The 22,195-nt window shown below is 41.4% G+C and overlaps 1 protein-coding gene across 1 annotated transcript in view; it reads left to right on the top strand.

The window, feature by feature from the left end:
- LOC103783255 (integrator complex subunit 4-like protein 2) overlaps positions 1–22,195 on the top strand; it is a 93,434-nt gene that overhangs the window by 57,592 nt on the left and 13,647 nt on the right. Inside the window, 2 exon segments of the mRNA XM_055114990.2 lie at positions 3,657–3,737; positions 12,957–13,016. Of these exon segments, the coding sequence (XP_054970965.1) occupies positions 3,657–3,684 (28 nt within the window). The 3' untranslated portion in view covers positions 3,685–3,737; positions 12,957–13,016.

Below are 22,195 nucleotides of genomic sequence, written 5' to 3'. Positions count from 1 at the left end.
TCCAGGACCAGTTCAAGCAACCCAAATGAATAAGAAGTGATATCTATCATACATTAATTCTTCAATCACTTTGAGAGTAATTTACTCTTTGCCCCTTTGTAGGCATCTCCTTCTTGATGTCAAAGTCCCCAGGAGGCATCGTTAACTATCATAACGTTACCCACCAAGCATGAGATGGGAGGAAGTGGCATAGTCCAGTGGACAGTTTTTTCCAGGCTACTGTGAAACCTGATGTGTTATGCCGGCTCTGAAACAGACAGCTTCCCAAGTGACTCAGACCTTAAGGTTTCCCACAGTTTCCATTTCTATTCAGAATTTGATGTTGCTATTAAAAAGTAATGAGGCAGCTTTCTATGAATGCTGAGATGGTTAGGTAATACACAAACACACACACACTCACATTCCTCCCCTAAAAAAGAAGAAAGCAAAGAAAACCAGTACTTTTTGTAAATGCATGGCATATCTCAAAATTCAAAAGAAACTGGTAATAGTAGTTGCCTCTGGGAAGGTATACAGGGTGGCAGGGCTACAGGGCACAGGCGTAGGAAGGGGGACTAATTTAATTTAATTTAATTTAATTGTATATCCTTTGAATGCTATACCTTAAGTATGTATTAACTATTCAAAAAAACTAATTTTTTTTTTAAAGAACATCTGTTCTTTAAAGTCGTAGAACATTTTCATCACTCCAAGAAGTTCCTTCATGCCCCTTTGCAGAGTTGTTTGGCTTTTCCAAGCCTCTGTGAAACCCCAGGAATTCAAGGAGGCCATGGAGAAGAATCCACTTTTCTATAGTAGCAAAATATGGTGAGGAAAGAGAAGTGATTACTCCTAAAAAGAACACATAATTGTTGGTTATTCAATGACAAGGAGTGACAGTGTAGGTAAGGGGCCCAGAGCCAGAACCCAAGGCAAGTGTGTTTAATAACAGGAAAAAAGCTAAATAAATTTTGGTACAGCTACCTAGCAGTATATTCTGCAGTCAGTAATTCTTTATGAAGAATTATACAACAACATGACAAAATACTTAGGGTGTAATGTTATGTACCGAAAAGAAGGGGAGCCAATCATAATCCCAAAAGATAGTCCAGAACATCATAGTCCTAAACTGTTTAAATTCCAAAAGACTAAAATCCCTAACGTCTAAAATCCCAAAACCACAGCCCAGAAAATATCAAAATCCCCAAAATATAATTATGGAAGAAATAATTTAAAAAATTTAAAGATATTTATTTTTTAAAGGGGAACTTATTTGAGAAACATAAAAACACAACAGAATACTTTATACACCACTTAATATAATAAAACAGACAATAATAACATACATTTTTGCAAGCATAAACACTCAGGTTACTAATAACATTTGGGTGGGTCTAACAGTTATGAGCAGATGAGCCATATTTATAAAGAAATTGGTCATAAAGGGAAAGGTATAAATGCATATCACTTTGGTTGTTAATTGTGTATACCCAGCTTTTTAACTCTGGTCATCTGAAATACTGTGCCCAACAACCTCAAGTCTTTTGATGAGATTGATGGAAACTGTGCTGGGTCACCACTGCATATGCAGTCACCCAAAGAGCTGAGATCTCAAGAAATTTTATCTTTCACAAATGCAGATGTACGAAAAGGATATCTCATTTATCGAGGAAGTTTCAACATTTTATGTACACACTCAATGCTTATACACAAAGTCAGTATTGTGATAATGCACTTTCATGGAGTCAGATTTCTGATATCCAAGCAGCAGAACCCAGAGAGTCTGTTTTGCTATTTTGCGTTTTTTTTTTGTTTGTTTTTTTTTTGTTTGTTTGTTTGTTTTTTGAGACAGAGTCTCAGCTTATCACCCAGGCTGAATACAGTGGCGTGATCTCGGCTCACTGCTGCGACCTCTGCCTCTTGGGTTCAAGCAATTCTCCTGTCTCAGCCTCCCAAGTAGCTGGGATTACAGGTGTGCACCACCATGCCTGGCTAATTTTTGTATTTTTAGCAGAGACAGGGTTTTGCCATGTTGGTCAGGCTGGTCTCGAACTCCTGACCTCAGGTCATCCACCCACCTCGACCTTCCAAAGTGCTAGGATTACAGGCATGAGCCACCGCTCCCAGCCCATTTTGTCTTAAGTATTTGTTCTCTCCTGGCCAATGGCTGATTGGATGGTGCCCGCCAACATTGAGGGCAGATAGTCTCCACCTAGTACACTCAGATTTATACACTAATCTCTTCTGGAAACACTCTCATAGACACACCCTCAATGTGTAAAACAAAATAATGTTTTACCAGGTTTCTGATATTCCTTAATCTGGTCAAGCTGATACCTAAAATTAGGTCCACAAGTCCACCCCTTGTCAGCTTGGCACTCATACGCATCTCCTAAAGCCATATTTAATTTCCAAATAAAGACAATAACATGGTAATAGTTGTGCCTAACATGATACAACTAACATGATGCAACTATCCTGCATGCAACCCAAAACACACTAATCACTTCCCCAGAATTTGGATGTCAGGATTTCAACATTTGTGATTGTATGTTTTGGGATTATGATCTAATCCCCAAACTTAATTCTGCTTTCTGACTACAACTGTCAAAAAACATGCATACAAGAAATGATTAGAAGTAAATATTCCAGAAATTCCTATAGTTTATGTGTAGTTTAGACCTACCACTGTTTGATAGCCACCAGATACATGGGACTCTTGAGCACTTGAAAAGTTGTTAGTCCAAACTGAGATGTGTTATTAAGTGCAAAATACACACTGGATTTCTCAGACTTAGTATGAAAAGAAAATGTAAACTATCTAATTAATAATTTAAAAAATACTGCGTGGTGAAATGTTAATATCTTGGATATACTGGGTTAAATAAACTTTTTTTAAAAATTAACTTAGTCTTTGTATCTTCAAAATTAACTTACATCTTTGTAATTTAAAAACTGTGGCTATGAGAATATTTAAAATTATATATAGCTCATGTTATATTTCTATTGGACATTGTTAGTCTAGGTTTTCTGTAATGTCATTTGATTACATCTGTAATTCAGAAGGACTGAGAAAATAAGAGGCTGTCACAGAAGTTTGTGCAAGAGATGAGGTCATGTGGATGGATAGGTGAGAGAGATGGAAGGTAAAATCGTGGCTCTTAGTGGTGGTTTTGAATGTAGAAGATTGAAAGAGGGAGAAATCTAGGAAAGCTGCTTGATTTCTAGTTGAATATGTTGGTAAAGTGGTTGGGGCTTATAACATAATGAGCATAGGGGAAAAGAAAAAAGAACCACAGTCAAGGAAGAAGTATCTAGGTGGCTTGGGTTAGTCCAGTGGCTCTGGGAACAAGGAGTGCCTAGAGCCCGGAAGCTGGCTTGCCTGCGCATTCTGGTGAAGGTTTCATGGTTCCTGTCCTCTGCTTCCAGAAGCACTGATCTGGGACACAGAGCCTTTGGGCCAAGAATTGGATCAAATGGGTGGGAATTCATTTAGCCCAAACCATTGGTCTCATCTTTCTCCATAATAGATACAGCTTATTGGGTTAAAAGAATAAGATTAATTGAGAAGTCCTGTTCATGGTAGACTTTCAAAGGAAAACAAAAATGTAAATTCCAAATGATATGCCAGTCTTTGTGACATTGGTATTCTGTTCCCTCCTGATTTGTCTGTGTAGGCCTTGCAGGAAAAGTCGTGGAATGTAGCTGCCCCTTCGTATTTGAAGCAGAGTGATTTGGCCTCAGCAGCAGCGAAACAGGTAAGCTTATTTAGACCTTCCCTTCAAACAGGTCTCTGTCCAGGAATTGTCTGGTCCAAGGCAGAGCCAGAGGCCTTCCTATAGCTCTGTCTCTGTAGGCCTTGCAGGAAAAGTTGTGGCATGTAGCTGCCCCTTTGTATTTGAAGCAGAGTGATTTGGCCTCAGCAGCAGCAACACAGGTAAGCTTATTCAGACCTTCCCTTCAAATAGGTCTCTGTCCAGGAATTGTCTGGTCCAAGGCGGAGCCAGAGGCCTTCCTGTAGCTCTGTACCTCTGCTGTGGCCTCCCTAATTTTAGGCTATGACAGAAGTTAGTGATATGAGAAGGAGCATAACTAGGGGACGCAGCACTGACTGTGGACTCAGGGGACCTGGGTCCTAGTCCCAGGTCTTCCTCTGATTTGCTGAGTGATATTGAGCAAGTTACTTAAATTCCCTGGATTTTTTCTCTTCTATAAAATGTGGCAGTTGGGCCGGGTGCGGTGGCTCACACCTGTAATCCCAGCACTTTGGGAGGCTGAGATGGGCGCATCACTTAAGGTTAGGAGTTTGAGACCAGCCTGGCCAACATGGTGAAACGCTGTCGCTACTGTCATGAATCTTTCATCTGAAAATGTAGCCCAACTCAGTTAAGGTTGTTTATATCTTTAGCCTGTACCATCTCTTCAACATTAAAAGGTCCTGGGTAGTTCATTAAGTAGGCTTTAATTTTATTTGTCTCTAGTTTATTTCTTTTTAGCTTTGAGCCGTTCCCCTTTGCACCTAAGTATAGAGACTTGGTGATCTCTTGCAGGTCAAGTCTTCCAGATAGGGAGTCTGTAAATGACCCAGGAGGAAGCTAATGATGGTGACTGTTATTGTTACATTACAGTTCACTAAATGATTTCAAGACTATTAGCTTAATTAACCCTCATAATAATCCCATTAGATAGGAATAAGTATTAAGTCTATTTTAGAGATGAGGCAGTTAAGGCTCAGCAAGGTTAAATTCATAGAGCTATAGGTAATACAGTCAGGACTTGAGACCAGATCCTCTGATACCCAGAATCTGTTTTCTACTACAGTGCTGAACTCTTGTCTGATCCAGACTCTTTCTCAGACCTGGTATGTGGCTTATTGTAGAAGAGTAGCATTTAATGACTAGAACCCGATAGTTGAGCCACATTGGAAGGATGGGACCAGGGAGCAATAATTTGGAAGGAAAAGAGGAAAGGAATTACCATTGCTGTATACCAGATACTGTGATAAACACATTGCATGCTCCATTTGATACTTGAAACTTTATGATATTGGTACTGTTTCTTCCCTGTTTACAGAAAGGGATTGAGACACTCATGTAATTTAACTTGTCTTATTGCCAATTGTAAGAGAGTCTGGAGTCGTTTCCGTGACCCTAGAGTGTTCACTGGGAGGCAAGCACAGAAGAAAAAGAGAAGCATCATTTTGATGAAAATCGCTTATTTGGATGGAACCAAGCAAGATCGGGGACTTGATCTGGGGTCATAGACAATGTTTTCTTGCACTTATTTCCATCCCAAACTCCCTCAGATCAGGCCCATGGAACAGTCTGTCAGGATAACTAACATATGGTTAATAGTTCCTGATGCTTAATTCTTGAGGACTTTGTGGGGATTGGGTTTCCATACATAATATATATTAGTTTGTTCCCACAGCAGAGTGGGCTTCATTTAGGATAAGAAGCAGTGCTTTCAGTGCTTTGCAGTTTGCTTAGTGATTAAACTTTCTTATCTTCACATCATCAACTAAGATGATTTTATTACCAGGTCAGTCTTCTTTTTAAATAGGCAAAATAATTTATTCTCTTTTTACAAGGCATACTATACTAATTTCTTTCCACACTTAAAAGCATAGGGATGTAAAATCTCAGTTAAGAGTTTCACCTAAGGTCATTTAACAGTAGAATTCTATGCTGCTCTCAAGTAAGACTATGATATTTTTATTGATTGTTAATTATCTTTTCTTTATCGATTATGGAAGAGACCTACAAAATGGAATTCATGTAGAGTGGTGTGGAGAATAAGCAGGTGGTGATTATACATCACATGAGGCTGCAGGCCAAAGCTTTGCAACTTATAATAACAGCACGAACTACACGAGGGTAAGATGTGGGGTTGGCCAAAATATGTGGCATGTTCCTTTCAAAGATACTTCGAATGCATTCAGACATCACACGAAAGTTAATGATAAGTAAAATGAAATTTAGGAAAGACTAGCTAAGGAATGTGTGATCTATTCATTTTTTTCAGATATTACAAATTCTGTTGTTGGATCAGATTAGACCCTTGGAAATCCAATTGTGCGTCTCCCTTGCTAAAAACCATCTGGTGACTCTCCATTACATATAGCACAACACTAGACTTTATCTGGCAATAAGGACATTCTGTATCCTCCTACTTGATAGATTTCCTCAAGAGTTTAGTGCCAGGGACCACTTTTTCTGTTCTGAAGAGACTAATAAGCTTTTTCTCAGGCAATAAGGATAAATTAAGAGGATGTACTGGGAAGTCAGACTACTTTGTTCAAATCTTGTCTTTTCTACTTACTAGTTGTTTGGTTATGAACCTTTCTGTACCTTGTTTCCCTGTACAAAATGAAAATGAAGACAGCATCTACCTCATGGCATTTCTATGAAGAATAAATGAGATAATAAAATATAAAAACACTTAGCATGGTACTTGATACGTAATAAGAGCTCAGTGTAATTATAGCTGTAAGACTTTCAGATAACTGGAATTGCCACATTTCATTGATTCCAAGATACACATTTTTTATTATTGTAACTTCTCTGAAATCAGATATTTTGATGGTGTCCCATAGTGTTTTTTGTTTCTTACTATTTCATAAAATAAAGGTGCATCTTAAGAATGATGGCATCATAGATTTGATACAAAAAAGTACTTAGGTGACTCATTGCCAGCTCACAGACATGTTTGATGCTCAGTCCAGCTGCTGCGTCAAAAAAAAAAGTGGCATAGAGATATAAATATGAATGTTTAAACACAGAAACATACTAGGTCAGAAATAACATCCTGAAAAATAAAATATTTTATTTCTTCACTTATCTTGATAGTGACCTCATAAAGTCAAAGAATCATTTAATCGTAAAGATATTCATATGTGGCCGGGTGCGGTGGCTCACACCTGTAATCCCAGCACTTTGGGAGGCCAAGGTGGGCAGATCACAAGGTCAGGAGATCAAGAGCATCCTAGCTAACATGGGGAAACCCTGTCTCTACTAAAAATACATAAAATTAGCTGGGCATGGTGGCATGCACCAGTAGTCCCAGCTACTCGGGAGGCTGAGGCAGGAGAATCTCTAGAACCCGGGAGACGGAGGTTGCAGTGAGCCGAAATCACATCACTGCACTCCAGCCTGGGCAACAGAGCAAGACTCCATCTTTATAAAAAAAAAAAAAGATATTCATATATTCATTTAACAAATGTTTAATCCCTACTATGTGCCAGTTATAGCTGAAAAAACAAAAGTGCTTGTGATGGCATCTATACTGTTTTTTAAAAAAGATTTTTTTTAGTTTATATATAATTGTTACAAAAATTAAAATATTACAGGGTAAGTGAAGGTTCTCTGGTAATCTACCACTTCGAAAACAGCTGCCAACATTTCATGTGTATACTTCCAGATTTTCCCAAACCATATAAACATAGGTTATAAAGATGTGTACAATAACATAAAGGGGATCATACCATACTTTGCTGTTCTGCCTCCTATTCCTTTCACCCAACATTATAATATGCTTATCTTGTCGTGTCATTATATAAAGATACTAATGTTTTTAGGTCTTTATTCATGCTATAATATTTTATATTTTTCTTTTTTTTTTTCTTTTAGACAAAGTCTCGCTCTGTCGCCCAGGCTGCAGTGCAGTGGTCCAATCTCAGCTCACTGCAACCTCTGCCTCCTGGGTTCAAGCGATTCTCCTGCCTCAGCCTCCCAAGTAGCTGGGATTACAGGCATGCAACACCATGCCCGGCTAATTTTGTATTTTCAGTAGAGACAGGTTTCACCATGTTAGCCAGGCTGGTCTCGAACTCCTGAACTCAGGTGATCCACCCAACTCGGCCTCCCAAAGTGCTGGGATTACAGGCGTGAGCCACCGAGCCCAGCCTATATTTTTCATTTGTATGCGTTCCTGTTTTTTTCTTTTTTTTCTTTCTTAAGTTTTGCTAGATTGTTTTCTTTTGTCTTCCAGGGGTTTGAAAGTTATGCACCGTAATTCTAAACACTTCAAGTGAGAGGCAGTAGAACATACTGGTTAAGAGGGCTGTGGTGCCACACTGCTTGGGTTCACATCTTGACTTTACCATTTGCAAACTGAGTAACCCTTGGACAAGTTACTTAACACTTCTTGGCCTCAGTTTGTTCCCATAAGTTAAACTGAGATAATAGTAGTACCTGTCTCTTCCTCACAGGGTTATTGTAAGGGTTATTGAATTATTATATGCAAAACCATTTATTTATTTTATTTATTTATGAGACAGAGTCTTGCTCTATCACCCAGGCTGGAGTGCAGTGGCGCGATCTCAACTCACTGCAACCTCTGGTTCCCGGGTCCAAGCAACTCTCATGCCTCAGCCTCCCAAGTAGCTGGGACTACAGGCACATGTCACCACACTCAGCTAATTTTTTTATTTTTAGGAGAGATGGGGTTTCACCATGTTGGCCATGCTGGTCTCAAACTCCTGGCCTCAAGTGATCCACCTGCCTTGGCCTCCCAAAGTGCTGGGATTCCAGGCGTGAGCTACTGTGCCTGGCTGGATTATTATATGCAAAGCCTTTAAAATAGTGTCTGTCACATCCATTATAAATACTTGATACATGTTAACTAATATTAGTTTTAGTAATACTGTTATTACTTTTATTTTTAATGAACATATTGAACTTATATTTATCAGCATAAAAAGTTAAACAGAATTTATGGTCACCTCTCTAAGATCAAGGTGATCTAAGAGATCAAGATGATCTAAGATGAAGATGAAGATTTTAGTATGCTTTTGTTTGTCTCTTACTGCTTAAGTAATTTAGGCCAGTTGGCCGGGCGCAGTGGCTCACGCCTATAATCCCATCACTTTGGGAGGCCAAGACAGGTGGATCACGAGGTCAGGAGTTCAAGATCAGCCTGGCCAAGATGGTGAAACCCCATCTCTACTAAAAATACAAAAAATTAGCCAGGCGTGGTGGTGGGCGTCTGTAATCCCAGCTACTCGGGAGGCTGAGGCAGAAAACTGCTTGAACCCAGGAGGCGGAGGTTGCAGTGAGCCGAAATCATGCCACTGCACTCCAGCCTGGGTGACAGAGTGAGACTCCATCTCAAATAATAATAATAATAATTATTATTATTATTATTCAGGCCAGTTAAGGTCTCTTACTGAGCAAAAAATAATAATAGCAATTTGGGCTAGATGCAGTGGCTCATGCCTGTAATCCCAGACTTTAGGAGGCCAAAGCAGGAGGATCACTTGAGCCCAGCCAGGAGTTTGACCCCAGCCTAAGCAACATAGTGACACCCTGTCTCTAAAAAATAAAAATAAAAAATTAGCTGAACATGGGTGGTGTGCACCTGTGGTCCTAGTTACTTGGGAGGCTGAGGTGGGAGGATCCCTTGAGCCCAGGAGTTCGAGGCTGCAATGAGCTATGATCATGCCATTGCACTCCAACTTGGGCAACAGAACAAGACCCTATGTCTTAAAAAATAATAACAATAATATGGCTGGGTGCGGTGGCTAACGCCTGTAACCCCAGCACTTTGGGAGGCTGAATCGGGTGGATCACGAGGTCAGGAGATCGAGACCATCCTGGCTAACATGGTGAAACCCCGGCTCTACTAAAAATTAAAAAAAAAATTAGCCAGGCGTGGTGGCAGGTGCCTGTAATCCCAGCTATTTGGGAGGCTGAGGCAGGAGAATGGCATGAACCCAGGAGGTGAAGCTCGCAGTGAGCTGAGATCCCACCACTGCACTCCAGCCTGGGTGACAGAGTGAGACTCCATCTCAAAAAAAAAAAAATAATAATAATAATAATAACTTGGAGGTTTGTTTCAGCTGATTATGTTTTTATAATGTAGCTTATATTTTTATGTTTATAAATATAATCTTTTAAAGTTATAAGTACATAATCCTTGTATATCCTTGTTTATTTTTATTTTTAATTTTTTTATAAAATATTTTTTATTTTTAAAAATAATAGAAACATGGTTTCACTGTGTTGCCCAGGCCAGTCTTGAACTCCTGAACTCAAAGTATCCTCCCACCTCGGCCTCCCAAAGTGCTAGGATTACAGACATGAGCCACCACTTATAATCTTTATAAGTTTAGCTCCAACTTTGCCACCACTGTTCTCTGTCGCCTTTTAAATTCCTTTGCTCTCATACATAAATGGAATTCTTTTCCAATATTTCCATATTGCTATGGTGCCTTTATTTATTTATTTTATTGGGCAACCCCCGCCAAACCAGAATAGGTTCATAGAGACTCTCTGCCTTTGCTATGTTCCCTTTTAGTATTTAATGTTACAGTTGAATGTTTTATGTCAGTCTGGTTCTCTTCCCTACAGCTTATTTTTCATGCTCAAACCTTTAAAATTTTCTTTCTTTCTTTAATTTCACCAGGATATATCTAGGTATGTGTTTTCTTTCAATATTCTTGCTGATCTTCGGTGGGAGTTTGAAGTATCAGCTGTTTTTAGCTCAGGGATTTTTTTTTTCTCCATTATTTCTTTACTTCTTCTATACACTCTAGTCTGTCATACTAAATGTTGGATTTTCTGGATCTATTTTTCCTATACATACTTTTCTTTTGTAATTTCAATTTCTTTGTTTTTCTATTCTATATTCTGAGTAAATTCTTTTTTTTTTTTTTTTTTTTTTGAGACGGAGTTTTGCTGTTGATGCCCAGGCTGGAGTGTAATGGCACAATCTCAACAATCTCAGCTCCCTGCAACCTCCACCTCCCGGGTTCAAGCGATTCTCCTGCCTCAGCCTCCCAAGTACCTGGGATTACAGGCATGCGCCACTGCACCCGGCTAATTTTGTATTTTTAGTAGAGACAGGGTTTTTCCATGTTTGGTCAGTCTGGTCCTGAACTTCTGATCTCGGGTGATCCGCCTGCCTCAGCCTCCCAAAGTGTTGGAATTACAGGCATGAGCCACTGTGCCTGGCCAGTAAATTCTTTAATATGCTCTTTTTAGTTTATCATTTCAGTTTACATTGTTGTTGATTCCGCTGTTCTCAACTGTTGAGTTTGATTTCATTATTATGTGTTTTATTTCCAAGTGTGCTTCTCTACTATTTTTTCCTTTTTTTTCTGCTGTATAGTTTCTCTTCTTGTCATCTGCTGTTTCTGTAGCAGTTTCTCTTGCTTTGTCAATGTAATATCCTTTTAAATCCCTGTTAACTCTCACTGAGGTTGTTGATTAGAATTTTTTAAAAAGTTTTCTGTGCTTTCTTACCTTGACTTAACTCTTTTTGAGGACTGCTTGGTCTCCTTTACAGCTCCTGATTGTCATTTATAACACCTAGTCATTTTCCATTGTCTTTGCCTACTTACAGTGAAAGTCTAGACTAGTTTAAATTGGTAATTTGTATTCTTTAATGATTGTTAGCCCCCGAGTGAGCCTCACTTTCATAGCTTTCCTTCCCTCACACCAAAGGAAAAGTAGGAGATCTTAGTATTAGAGGCCTACTTCATGTATATGGCCTGTTGATGAGGATGCCTGCTCTTTTTTGACGTCTGGGGAGAGTTCCCAAATCTTTTTGTATTTTACTTCCTGGAGTCTCTCCAAGATGATTCTCTATATAATCAGGCAAACAAATGAGGAAATGTCACTGCTTGGCCAAATTGCTTTCCTTTGTGCCCTTGCTTGGCTGGAATTCTCCCTTCTAGCCCTCTCACTCCTTGTGGTGTTTGGTGGGTAACCTCACTATGAAATTTCACTTCCATTTCTGGTAGAAGATTAGTTTAAAAACTTTCAAGTGCTACTTTTTTTTGTTGTTTTTTTTTTTTTTCAGGAAAAGAATTAGAATGAATGTTGCTTCCAGAGTAGGTTTCCATTTGCCATCTACCCCCGGCCCCATTTTTTGTTCATCAGCAAATACTTATTGAATGTTGCCTGTGCTAGGAAATATATGATGAAGAATACAAAGTCTACTCATGGAGACTATATTTTAATAAAAAGACTAAACTTTGACATCATTCTCTTACATATTTTTACATAGGGAAAGAGTATTTGTTTTATCTTGGTGGGAACTTTTATTCCTCCAATGAATAATATATTAAAGAAAACAAGTGGGAAATTTCATGCAGAAATTACATACAAGAAATAGGAAGAAAATATACAAAGGTCAAAACTTAGTAAGTCATATTGACCTAGCACGTTGCCTGGATTATTTAGGTATGCAATAACTTTTTACCGAAATGGAATGTTCTCAAGTACTGTGAGGCCAAGTAATTCAAGATAGAGAGGAAGGAACACCATCTATGTCTGTCGGCAAAATAGTAGCAAAACCTTTTCCCCTCTCGCATAGGAATTTGGTTAACTTTTTAGGTATGTTTCTTGGAGCCCTTACAGTATCAACTACATTAGTAGGCTATACCGCTATGGAAAAAATGATCTCTGAGTAAATTGCATGTAGACCAGAAGGAAATATAAATGAACTAGTTTCCAGATGCCGATACAATGGCTGTAGGCTTCATTGAGTGCAGTGATTCTTGAAACTGGATAGATCTTGCAGCAGTCCACACAGCTATCTGGGAGCTTTCATCCCAATGCTGACAGCTCATGTGCAAGGAGATGAGATCTAAATCAGATAGGTATAGAGACCATACTAGCTGAGATGCTAATGAAGCAAGGACTCCTGAAGAAGGGGAACTTGACACTGTGCTGCCCACATGCTGTGCTTCTCTTCTGTATTCGTAGTGAGTCTAGTGCCAAGTGTAGCCTGTGATAGTCTTTGATTTTTAATATTCTTTGAGCTTAATGGGCACTGCAGTGGTTTAATCAGGTCTTGGGATCCCGACAGGTGTTTCCCCCAGGTCCATTAGGAGTCTTCTGTTACTTTTAGAGATCGTTTTTATAGTGTAATATACTAATTTTCCTTTAATTTAGGCTCAGGTTTCTGGGACTTTTGGTCCTCCTCAGTTTGCAGATTTCACAAGCAAATTATTTTACGTTTCTTCTCTACAGACTTTACCCCTTATTTGGGATGTGTGAAAAATTTTTACAGGAAGTAGACTTTTTTCAGAGGTAAGTATTTTATAACTCTTCCGGCTTATAAAATCTTGGTTACACGGAGTATAGCACTTGCAGGCAATAGGAACAATCACAAATCACATTCCTTGGTTTAGCTTGTGCAGCCAAGCTATCATCTGTGGCCATGTCGTTCACCTTAAATTAGGAAAAAAAAAACTAATTTGGTTTTTTTCCTTAATATTATAGAAACTTCTTTGAAGTTGGAGCTTCAAAACTAAACCTACCAGGAATCACTTGCATTTAGCACTCAGCTAGGCCATAAAAACACAAGTAATATGAAGAAAACGTGTAAATACGTTTGTTGAAAAAAATCATTAGTCATCTGTTTTTTTCAACACTGTTCGTTCACACCATTCTTATTTATTTATTTATTTATTTATTTATTTATTTATTTATTTATTTGAGACAGAGTCTTGCTCTGTCACCCAGGCTGGAGTGCAGTGGCGCAGTCTTGGCTCACTGCAGCCTCCGCCTCCTGGGTTCAAGTGATTCTTCTGCCTCAGCCTCCCAAGTAGTTGGGACTACAGGTACCTGCCACCACACCTGGCTAATTTTTGTATTTTTAGTAGAGATGGGGTTTCCTCATGTTGGCCAGGCTGGTCTCTAACTCCTGACCTCAAGTGATCTGCCTGCCTTGGCCTCCCAAAGTACTGGGATTACAGGCATGAGCCACCACAGCGTCTGACCTCATTATTATTTTTTGAGACAGGGTCTCACTCTGTCACCCAGACTGGCACAGCTCACTGCACCCTTGAACTCCTGGGCTAAAGCCATCATCCTACTTCAGACTCCTGAGTAGCTAGGACTACAGGCATGTGCCACCATGCCTGGATAATTTTTAATATTTTTTTTAGAGATGGGGTCTTGCTGTGTTGCTGAGGCTGGTCTCAAACTCCTGGCTTCAAGAGATCCTCCTGCCTCTGCCTCCCAAAGTATTGGGATTACAGGTGTGAACCACTGCACCAGGCCCACACTGTTCTTATACTTGCATATTTCTCTGTAATCTACAAACAATTGTTTTGTAATTTTGTGGGTAAATTTTATTTTGTAGAATACATATATTTTTTCAGAGTTTTATATGGAATGAATCTGTTAAAGCACATGCAGTAGTTGAATGGAAAGCTTGATGAAGAAATAGGAGTCAAGGGAGTGACCAGACTTCTGGTATGCTGGCAGAATAATACTGGGAGAAGACATAGGATCTTAAAGCACTGATGAAGTCTGTTTCATTTCTTCCGCCCATTGTCTCTGCCCTCATGAAGTTCACCAAACCTGAGGTTTTTGTGACTCTGTACTTGTCATTGGGGTGATGATAGCTTCTTACAGGGCTGAGTTGCAGCGCTACCTTCACCAGCAGGTAATGCTGTCTAGCAAACTGTACCATCTAGCTTGGCTTTTTAAGATCCTAGTTTTGAGGCTGGGCGCGGTGGCTCACGCCTGTAATCCCAGCACTTTGGGAGGCCGAGGCGGGTGGATCATGAGGTCAGGAGTTCGAGACCAGCCTGGCCAACATAACGAAACCCTGTCTCTACTAAAAAATACAAAAAATTAGTAGGGCGTGGTGGTGGGCAGCTGTAATCCCAGCTACTCGGGAGGCTGAGGCAGGAGAATTGCTTGAACCCAGGAGGCGGAGGTTCCAGTGAGCCGAGATCACGCCATTGCACACCAGCCCGGGCAATAGCGCGAGACTCCTTCTCAAAAAGAAAATAAAAAATAAATTCTAGTTTTGAATCTGAAATAAGTTCATGCCTTACTTTTGGCTTTAGATTCTTTAAAGTAGAGAGTCTGTTTTTGCACAGTTGGGTTGAAAAGATTTTTGGGAAGATGATAGCTCTGAATCCCCAAATTTCTTCATCTGATGTTCTTAATTCATCCTTTGAGTTCCTGCACAGATATCACCTCCTCAGTGAGATATTTTTTGACTATCCACTGGCACGAGGCCCAAAATTGGATCAGTCTGAGCCAGGAGTAACGTACTTAACTTTTCTGAGCCTCAGTGAGGCATCATCCCCTCTGAGTCTCAGTGTTTCTGCCACTTGAATGTAAGCTCCATTGAAGCAATCGTTTTGTTCTCTTTTGTTCACTGTTTCCAGAACCTAAAATAGTGCTTGGTGCTTCGTAGGTCTTAAAAATGTATTTGTTAAAATAATTAATGAATCTATAATATGAAAATAAAAATTCTAATGATGCATAGGATTGGTGGGAGTTAAATAAGATCATGTAAAACACTTAAGAGTATGCCTGGCACATAATGGTTATCAATAAACAGAGGCCTTTCTGATGATCATGTGACTGAGGCATGATTGTATAGGTACCAGTCTATCTTGGTCGTAAACTGCAAGCTCCTCTCACTTCATCATTCTTCCTACTTCAGGGTTTGGTAGGTGTCTGGGGCCCAGCCTGTGGTGAATGAGTGCACAGTTGAATGAGTCAGTTGCTTCTGTTTGTTCCTCCAGGTATTTCATCGCTGATTTGCCCCACTTGCAGGACAGCTTTGTGGACAAACTCCTTGACCTTATGCCCCGATTCATGACATCCAAACCTGCAGAAGTGGTCAAAATTCTACAGACCATGCTGCGACAGAGTGCCTTTCTGCATCTCCCACTTCCAGAGCAGGTCAGGGTCTATTTGGCCCCTGTAGGCCAAATCTGTCCAGACGGTCAAAAATCTTTACCTTGGTGATCTTCTTTGACCAATGGAGCAGCTGGGCTAGGCTCTTCCTCTGAGTGGCTCCCACATGCCCACTCATTAGATAAGGAGACAGAAAAAAGATGTGTTTTCTTGTCCAGGAATGACCTGGCTTTAGAATCATAGGATTTTCCTCTTGCTTACAGATCCACAAAGCCTCAGCCACCATCATTGAGCCAGCGGGCGAGTCAGACAACCCTTTGCGGTTTACCTCTGGGTTGGTGGTTGCCCTGGATGTTGATGCAACGCTGGAGCATGTGCAGGATCCTCAGAACACTGTTAAGGTCCAGGTCTGTCGGGTTTGGGTCCTCGTGGAGCTTCTAGACTGACCTTGTGTTGAAGTATTTAATGTTAGTACCCCTGTAGTCTCTACTTGAGGGACAGAAACTGGGACAGGAGAAGAAATGAGCCTCTGTGGGAAAGAACCTAGGCTTGAATCTCAACTACTGCTGAGTGTGGTTTGGAGCAAGTTACTTTAAACTCTGAGTCTCAGATTCTACAACTGACAAATAGGAGGAGTTGACATAAAGAGATAATGAATTTAAAGCCCCCAGGACCTTTGCTAATCTTGTAATGTGACGTTAAGATTTGGTCTTTTGTTACAGAAAACTATAATAAACAAGTTCCTTTCAGGCTGTGAGTCAGTCAGCTGGCAGATAAAACTTCTGGATGGGAAAAAGCGATTACTAGGAAATATTCTTTCCCAAGTTACATAGATGTAATAGAGACACATGAGAAATGTAGTAGAGACACTAATCAATTCAGACAGTGCAGTTAAGCCCCACAAAGAGTACTACTCCTTCATTCATCCATCTGTCCACTCATTCATCCTTCCTTCCATCCATCTGTGCAATCGTGTTTACTCTATTGCATGCACTAAGTGCTGTGGTTGCCAAGGTAAATATGTCACAGTTCTTCCTCTCGGGGTGTGCACAGTTTCACTGAGAGACATACAAATGGGCAGGCAATTATAAAACAGGGTTTGGTGAGTAGACATGCACAGGATGGGTCATCTCCTATACTGTCTCCTAAAAAACCCTTTCAAAGCACCTCTACCACATGCAGGGCTAAACCTTTTAGAGTATTCAATTTGGAGTGTGGTGGAGGCTCAGGAAAGGAAAGGAGAAGGGCACAAGGGATATGAGAGAAGGGCCAAAGGGATATGAGTCAAAGCAGGGATGCAAGCACTGGCAGGAAGTACAATAAGGGGACAGAAAAATAGGCTGGAACAGGCAGAGAAGGCTTCCTGGAGGAGGTAAGGATGAATCAGGCCTTGAAGATTACGCTATTCGGCTATGGTGACAATAAAGGAATGGGCCTTCTGGCTTCCAAGCAGAAATTATTATAAATTATGAGACCTGCAGAGAACTAGTTCTGAGCTAGCTGTGAAGTTGTATCGCATATTGGAGTGTTTTTGTTTTGTTTTGATTTTTTCCACATTAGTGGTTGTCCACCTTCACTGCACTTTAGGATTACTCAGAAAGCATTAAGAACAGATGAATAGGTGTCAGCCTACATTAATTAAATCAAAATCCTGAGAATAGGGCCTATGGACACTAGTGTTTAAGAGTTCATAGGTGATTCTAATACGTAGTCAGTGATACCGGCAGAACTACTGTTTTACCTTGTCCCTGAAAAAAAACTTCACTGATCACCTGAGTGTAAAGGAGATTGTAGGCAGGTTACTTAAGGGTCATCTCCTAGACTGTCTCCTAAACCCCCTTCAAAGCACATCTACCACACGCAAGGCTAAACCTTTTAGATACCTTATAGGTAGAGGGACGGGAAACTCACTGCCCCATCGTGGGACAGGTCCAGTGCTTTGAAAGTGCCATCCAGTCCAGTCACCACACCCTGAGTCATTCCTCTGTTCCAGGCACTACTTCAGGTGCTCGATAGAGATATAGCAGTAAACATGCCTCAGAGATGACACTGAGATTACATTCCCCATTAAAATACTGTAGATCTGTTCTTTAAAGCAAAGCCTGTAGAATTCCATTCATTAACTATTTATTTTATTTTATTTTATTATTATTATACTTTAAGTTTTAGGGTACATGTGTACAATGTGCAGGTTTGTTACATATGTATACATGTGCCATGTTGGTGTGCTGCACCCATTAACTCGTCACTTAGCATTGGGTATATCTCCAAATGCTATCCCTCCCCCCTCCCCCCACCCCACAACAGTCCCCGGGGTGTGATGTTCCCCTTCCTGTGTCCATGTGCTCTCATTGTTCAATTCCCACCTATGAGTGAGAACATGCGGTGTTTGGTTTTTTGTCCTTGTGATAGTTTGCTGAGAATGATGGTTTCCAGTTTCATCATGTTTTATGGCTGCATAGTATTCCATGGTGTATAAGTGCCACGTTTTCTTAATCCAGTCTATCGTTGTTGGGCATTTGGGTTGGTTCCAAGTCTTTGCTATTGTGAATGGTGCCGCAATAAACATACGTGCGCATGTGTCTTTATAGCAGCATGATTTATAGTCCTTTGGGTATATACCCAGTAATGGGATGGCTGGGTCAAATGGTATTTCTAGTTCTAGATCCCTGAGGAATCGCCACACTGACATCCACAATGGTTGAACTAGTTTAAAGTCCCACCAACAGTGTAAAATTGTTCCTATTTCTCCACATCCTCTCCAGCACCTGTTGTTTCCTGACTTTTTAATGATCGCCATTCTAACTGGTGTGAGATGGTATCTCATTGTGGTTTTGATTTGCATTTCTCTGATGGCCAGTGATGATGAGCATTTTTTCATGTGTTTTTTGGCTGCATAAATGTCTTCTTTTGAGAAGTGTCTGTTCATATCCTCCGCCCACTTTTTGATGGGGTTGTTTGTTTTTTTCTTGTAAATTTATTTGAGTTCATTGTAGATTCTGGATATTTGCCCTGTGTCAGATGAGTAGGTTGCGAAAATTTTCTCCCATTTTGTAGGTTGCCTGTTCAGTCTGATGGTAGTTTCTTTTGCTGTGCAGAAGCTCTTTAGTTTAATTAGATCCCGTTTGTCAATTTTGGCTTTTGTTGCCATTGCTTTTGGTGTTTTAGACATGAAGTCCTTGCCCATGCCTATGTCCTGAATGGTATTGCCTAGGTTTTCTTCTAGGGTTTTTATGGTTTTAGTTCTAACATGTAAGTCTTTAATCCATCTTGAATTAATTTTTGTATAAGGTGTAAGGAAGGGATCCAGTTTCAGCTTTCTACATATGACTAGCCAGTTTTCCCAGCACCATTTATTAAATAGGGAATCCTTTCCCCACTGCTTGTTTTTGTCAGGTTTGTCAAAGATCAGATGGTTGTAGATATGTGGCGTTATTTCTGAGGACTCTGTTCTGTTCCATTGATCTATATCTCTGTTTTGGTACCAGTACCATGCTGTTTTGGTTATTGTAACCTTGTAGTATAGTTTGAAGTCAGGTAGCATGATGCCTCTGGCTTTGTTCTTTTGGCTTAGGATTGACTTGGCGATGTGGGCTCTTTTTTGTTCCATATGAACTTTAAAGTAGTTTTTTCCAATTCTGTGAAGAAAGTCATTGGTAGCTTGATGGGGATGGCATTGAATCTATAAATTACTTTGGGCAGTATGGCCATTTTCACAATATTGATTCTTCCAACCCATGAGCATGGAATGTTGTTCCATTTGTTTGTATTCTCTTTTATTTCATTGAGCAGTGGTTTGTAGTTCTCCTTAACATCTGTTAAGGAGATTAATTAACATCTGTTAATGAGAACTTTCCTTGATTAAATATTCTGTCATTGGAGATTGGTACATTTCTTTGTCAAGGGCAACAGTTTTTAAGCCATTCACATACACATGTTCCTGGGAGAAGTGACACTGGGGAGATTTTTTTTTAACCCCTGAAAATGAACATATTGGAGAATACATTCATGATCTCTCCACAGGCTCTAATAAAGTGGGGGGAGACCTGGGTTCTGCACCTGGCCTTGTTGTTGTGGTTAAGGTTGCTTTCAGGCGATGGCACCTGTTCTCCAGGTGTGTCTGGACTTGTACTTGCTTTAGCCATATATGGTCACCAGGGGGAGGAGTCACCCCACAGTTGCCTGGAGCGCCCACGCTCTCCAAATTCACAGCTTGAAATGTCACCTGTGGCCGTCTGCGGTCATCCACGGTTTTCTTTCTTACCTTTTCTTTCTTTCCTTCCTTCCTTCCTCCCTCTCTCCCTCCTTTTTCCTTCGTTCCTTCCTTTTTCTTTTTTTCTTTCTTTTTCTTTCTTTCTTTCTTTCTCCCTCTCTCTCTCCCTTCCTTCTTTCTTTGTCTTTCTTTCTATCCTTCCTTCCTTCTCCCCTCCCCTCCCCTCCCCTCCTCTCCCCTTCCCAACAGAGTTTCGCTCTTGTTGCCCAGGCTGGAGTGCAGTGATGTGATCTCAGCTCGCTGCAACCTCTGCCTCCTGGGTTCAAGCAATTCTCCTGCCTCAGCCTCCCAAGCAGCTGGGATTACAGGTGCCCACCATCAAGCCTGGCTAATTTTGTATTTTTAGTAGAGACGGGGCTTCCCCATGTTGGCCAGGCTGGTCTTGAACCCCTGACCTCCGGTGATCCATCCTCCTCGGCCTCCCAAAGTGCTGGGATTACAGGCGTGAGCCACCACAGCTGGCCATCCATGGCTATTTTCACCATGCCTCGCTTTCCCCTGTTGGTTCAGTCACCCTCAAAGGACAGAGCCTCTGTGCTATAGGCCTCCCCCCGGATCTGTGCATTGCCTAATATGACTGGACCCTCCTCCCCACCCCCCATCCTGCCCCAGCTCCTCTGATGACATCATCGGCTCTGGAGCCACCACTCAGCTTTCTGCAGGAGGGTCCCCTCCCTCCAACCCCACTGGCCCCTCAGGACCCCACATCCCCCGGCACCGTCTGGTGCAGGGACTCTTTTTTCTCCTATACCCCACGTACTGTAGAATCTAAGGTAGGGTCTATATCCTTCATGGTTCCTGTGGTCGTGTCCAAGACCTTTCTCTTTCAAAGGCAGAGGAGTCACCTGCTGTCCCTCTCAGTGACCGCTGTCTGCTGGTCTTCCGCTTGCACCTCGTCATCCATTGAGGACTTGTGTTCCTGGCTGACTGCGTTCTCCATCCTTCTTGCCATCTTGTAGAGCAGCAACCCCTCTACATTCCCCCAGCAGGTTTGCAACAGTGATTTCATACAAGATGTTGGTGTCGTCACCCACGTGGACAGGCCAGGCTACTCCCCGTCTCTCTGGGCACTTAGACTGCTGAAGCTCCAGTGAGCTTTTCCAACTTGCCTCTCAGCCACCACTCCCTGCCTGCAGTCACACTTGGGACCCTCCATCACCTAGAAAGGAGACTTCAGACAGCTCTCTGCTGACCTCTCTTCTCTTGCTCCAGAACTCTCCACTTGGCCTCCCCACCTCATTGTGACTCTCTCTGTGGTCATTGCCTTCCTTAATCATGGTTCATAATTAAAATCAACTCCTGCAGGGCGAGGTGGTTCACGCCTGTAATCCCAGCACTTTGGGAGGCCGAAGTGGGTGGATCACTTGAGGTCAGGAGTTCGAGACCAGCCTGGCCAAAATGGCAAAACCCCTGTCTCTACTGAAAATACAAAAATTAGCTGGGTGTGGTGGCAGGCGCCTGTAATCCTAGCTACTAGGGAGGCTGAGGCAGGAAAAATCGCTTGAATCCGGGAGGTGGAGGTTGCAGTGAGCCGAGATCACACCACTACACTCCAGCCTAGGCGACAGAGGGAGACTCCATCTCAAAAAAAGAAGAAAAAAAACCTCCTTTTTCTCTCTCTCTCCTGACATTGTTCCCCTGGGCAAGGGTGACATGAACAGGCTGGATCTCTTGCATCTGCATCTGGACAGCCAAGCATCACTGGGAAAGCACACACTCAGCTGCACTTTCACTTTATTTATTCATCTATTTATTCATTTACTTATTTATTTATTTATTTATTTATTTATTTATTTTAGTGACAGGGTCTCACTCTGTCACCCAGGCTGGAGTGCAGTGGTGTGATCAGAGCTCACTGCAGCCTCCACCTCCTGAAGCGATCCTCCCATCTCAGGCTCCGTGGGAGCTGGGATCACAGGCGTGCACCACACCATGCCCATCTAATTTTCTAATTTTCTATAGAGATAAGGTCTCGCCATGTTGCCTAGGCTGCTCTTGAACTCCTGGCCTCAAGCAATCCTCCTCACCTCAACACCCCAAAGTGCTGGGATTACAGGTGTGAGCCACCATGTTTGGCTGTACTTTGACTTTTTTTTTTTTTTTTGAGACGGAGTTTTGCTCTTGTCACCCACGCTGGAGTGCAGTGGCGCAATCTCAGCTCACTGCAACCTCTGTCTCCCGGGTTCAAGCAATTCTCCCACCTCAGCCTCCTGAGTAGCTGGGATTACAGGTGCCCACAACCCTGCCCAGCTAATTTTTATATTTTAAGTAGAGATGGAGTTCCACCATGTTGGCCAGGCTGGTCATGAACTCCTGGCCTCAGGTGATC

Source organism: Pan paniscus, chromosome 6, assembly GCF_029289425.2.
Source record: "Pan paniscus chromosome 6, NHGRI_mPanPan1-v2.0_pri, whole genome shotgun sequence".
NCBI lineage: Eukaryota > Metazoa > Chordata > Mammalia > Primates > Hominidae > Pan > Pan paniscus.
Note: the sequence above shows the minus strand (reverse complement) of the source record. Positions and strands in the feature narration are given on the sequence as shown.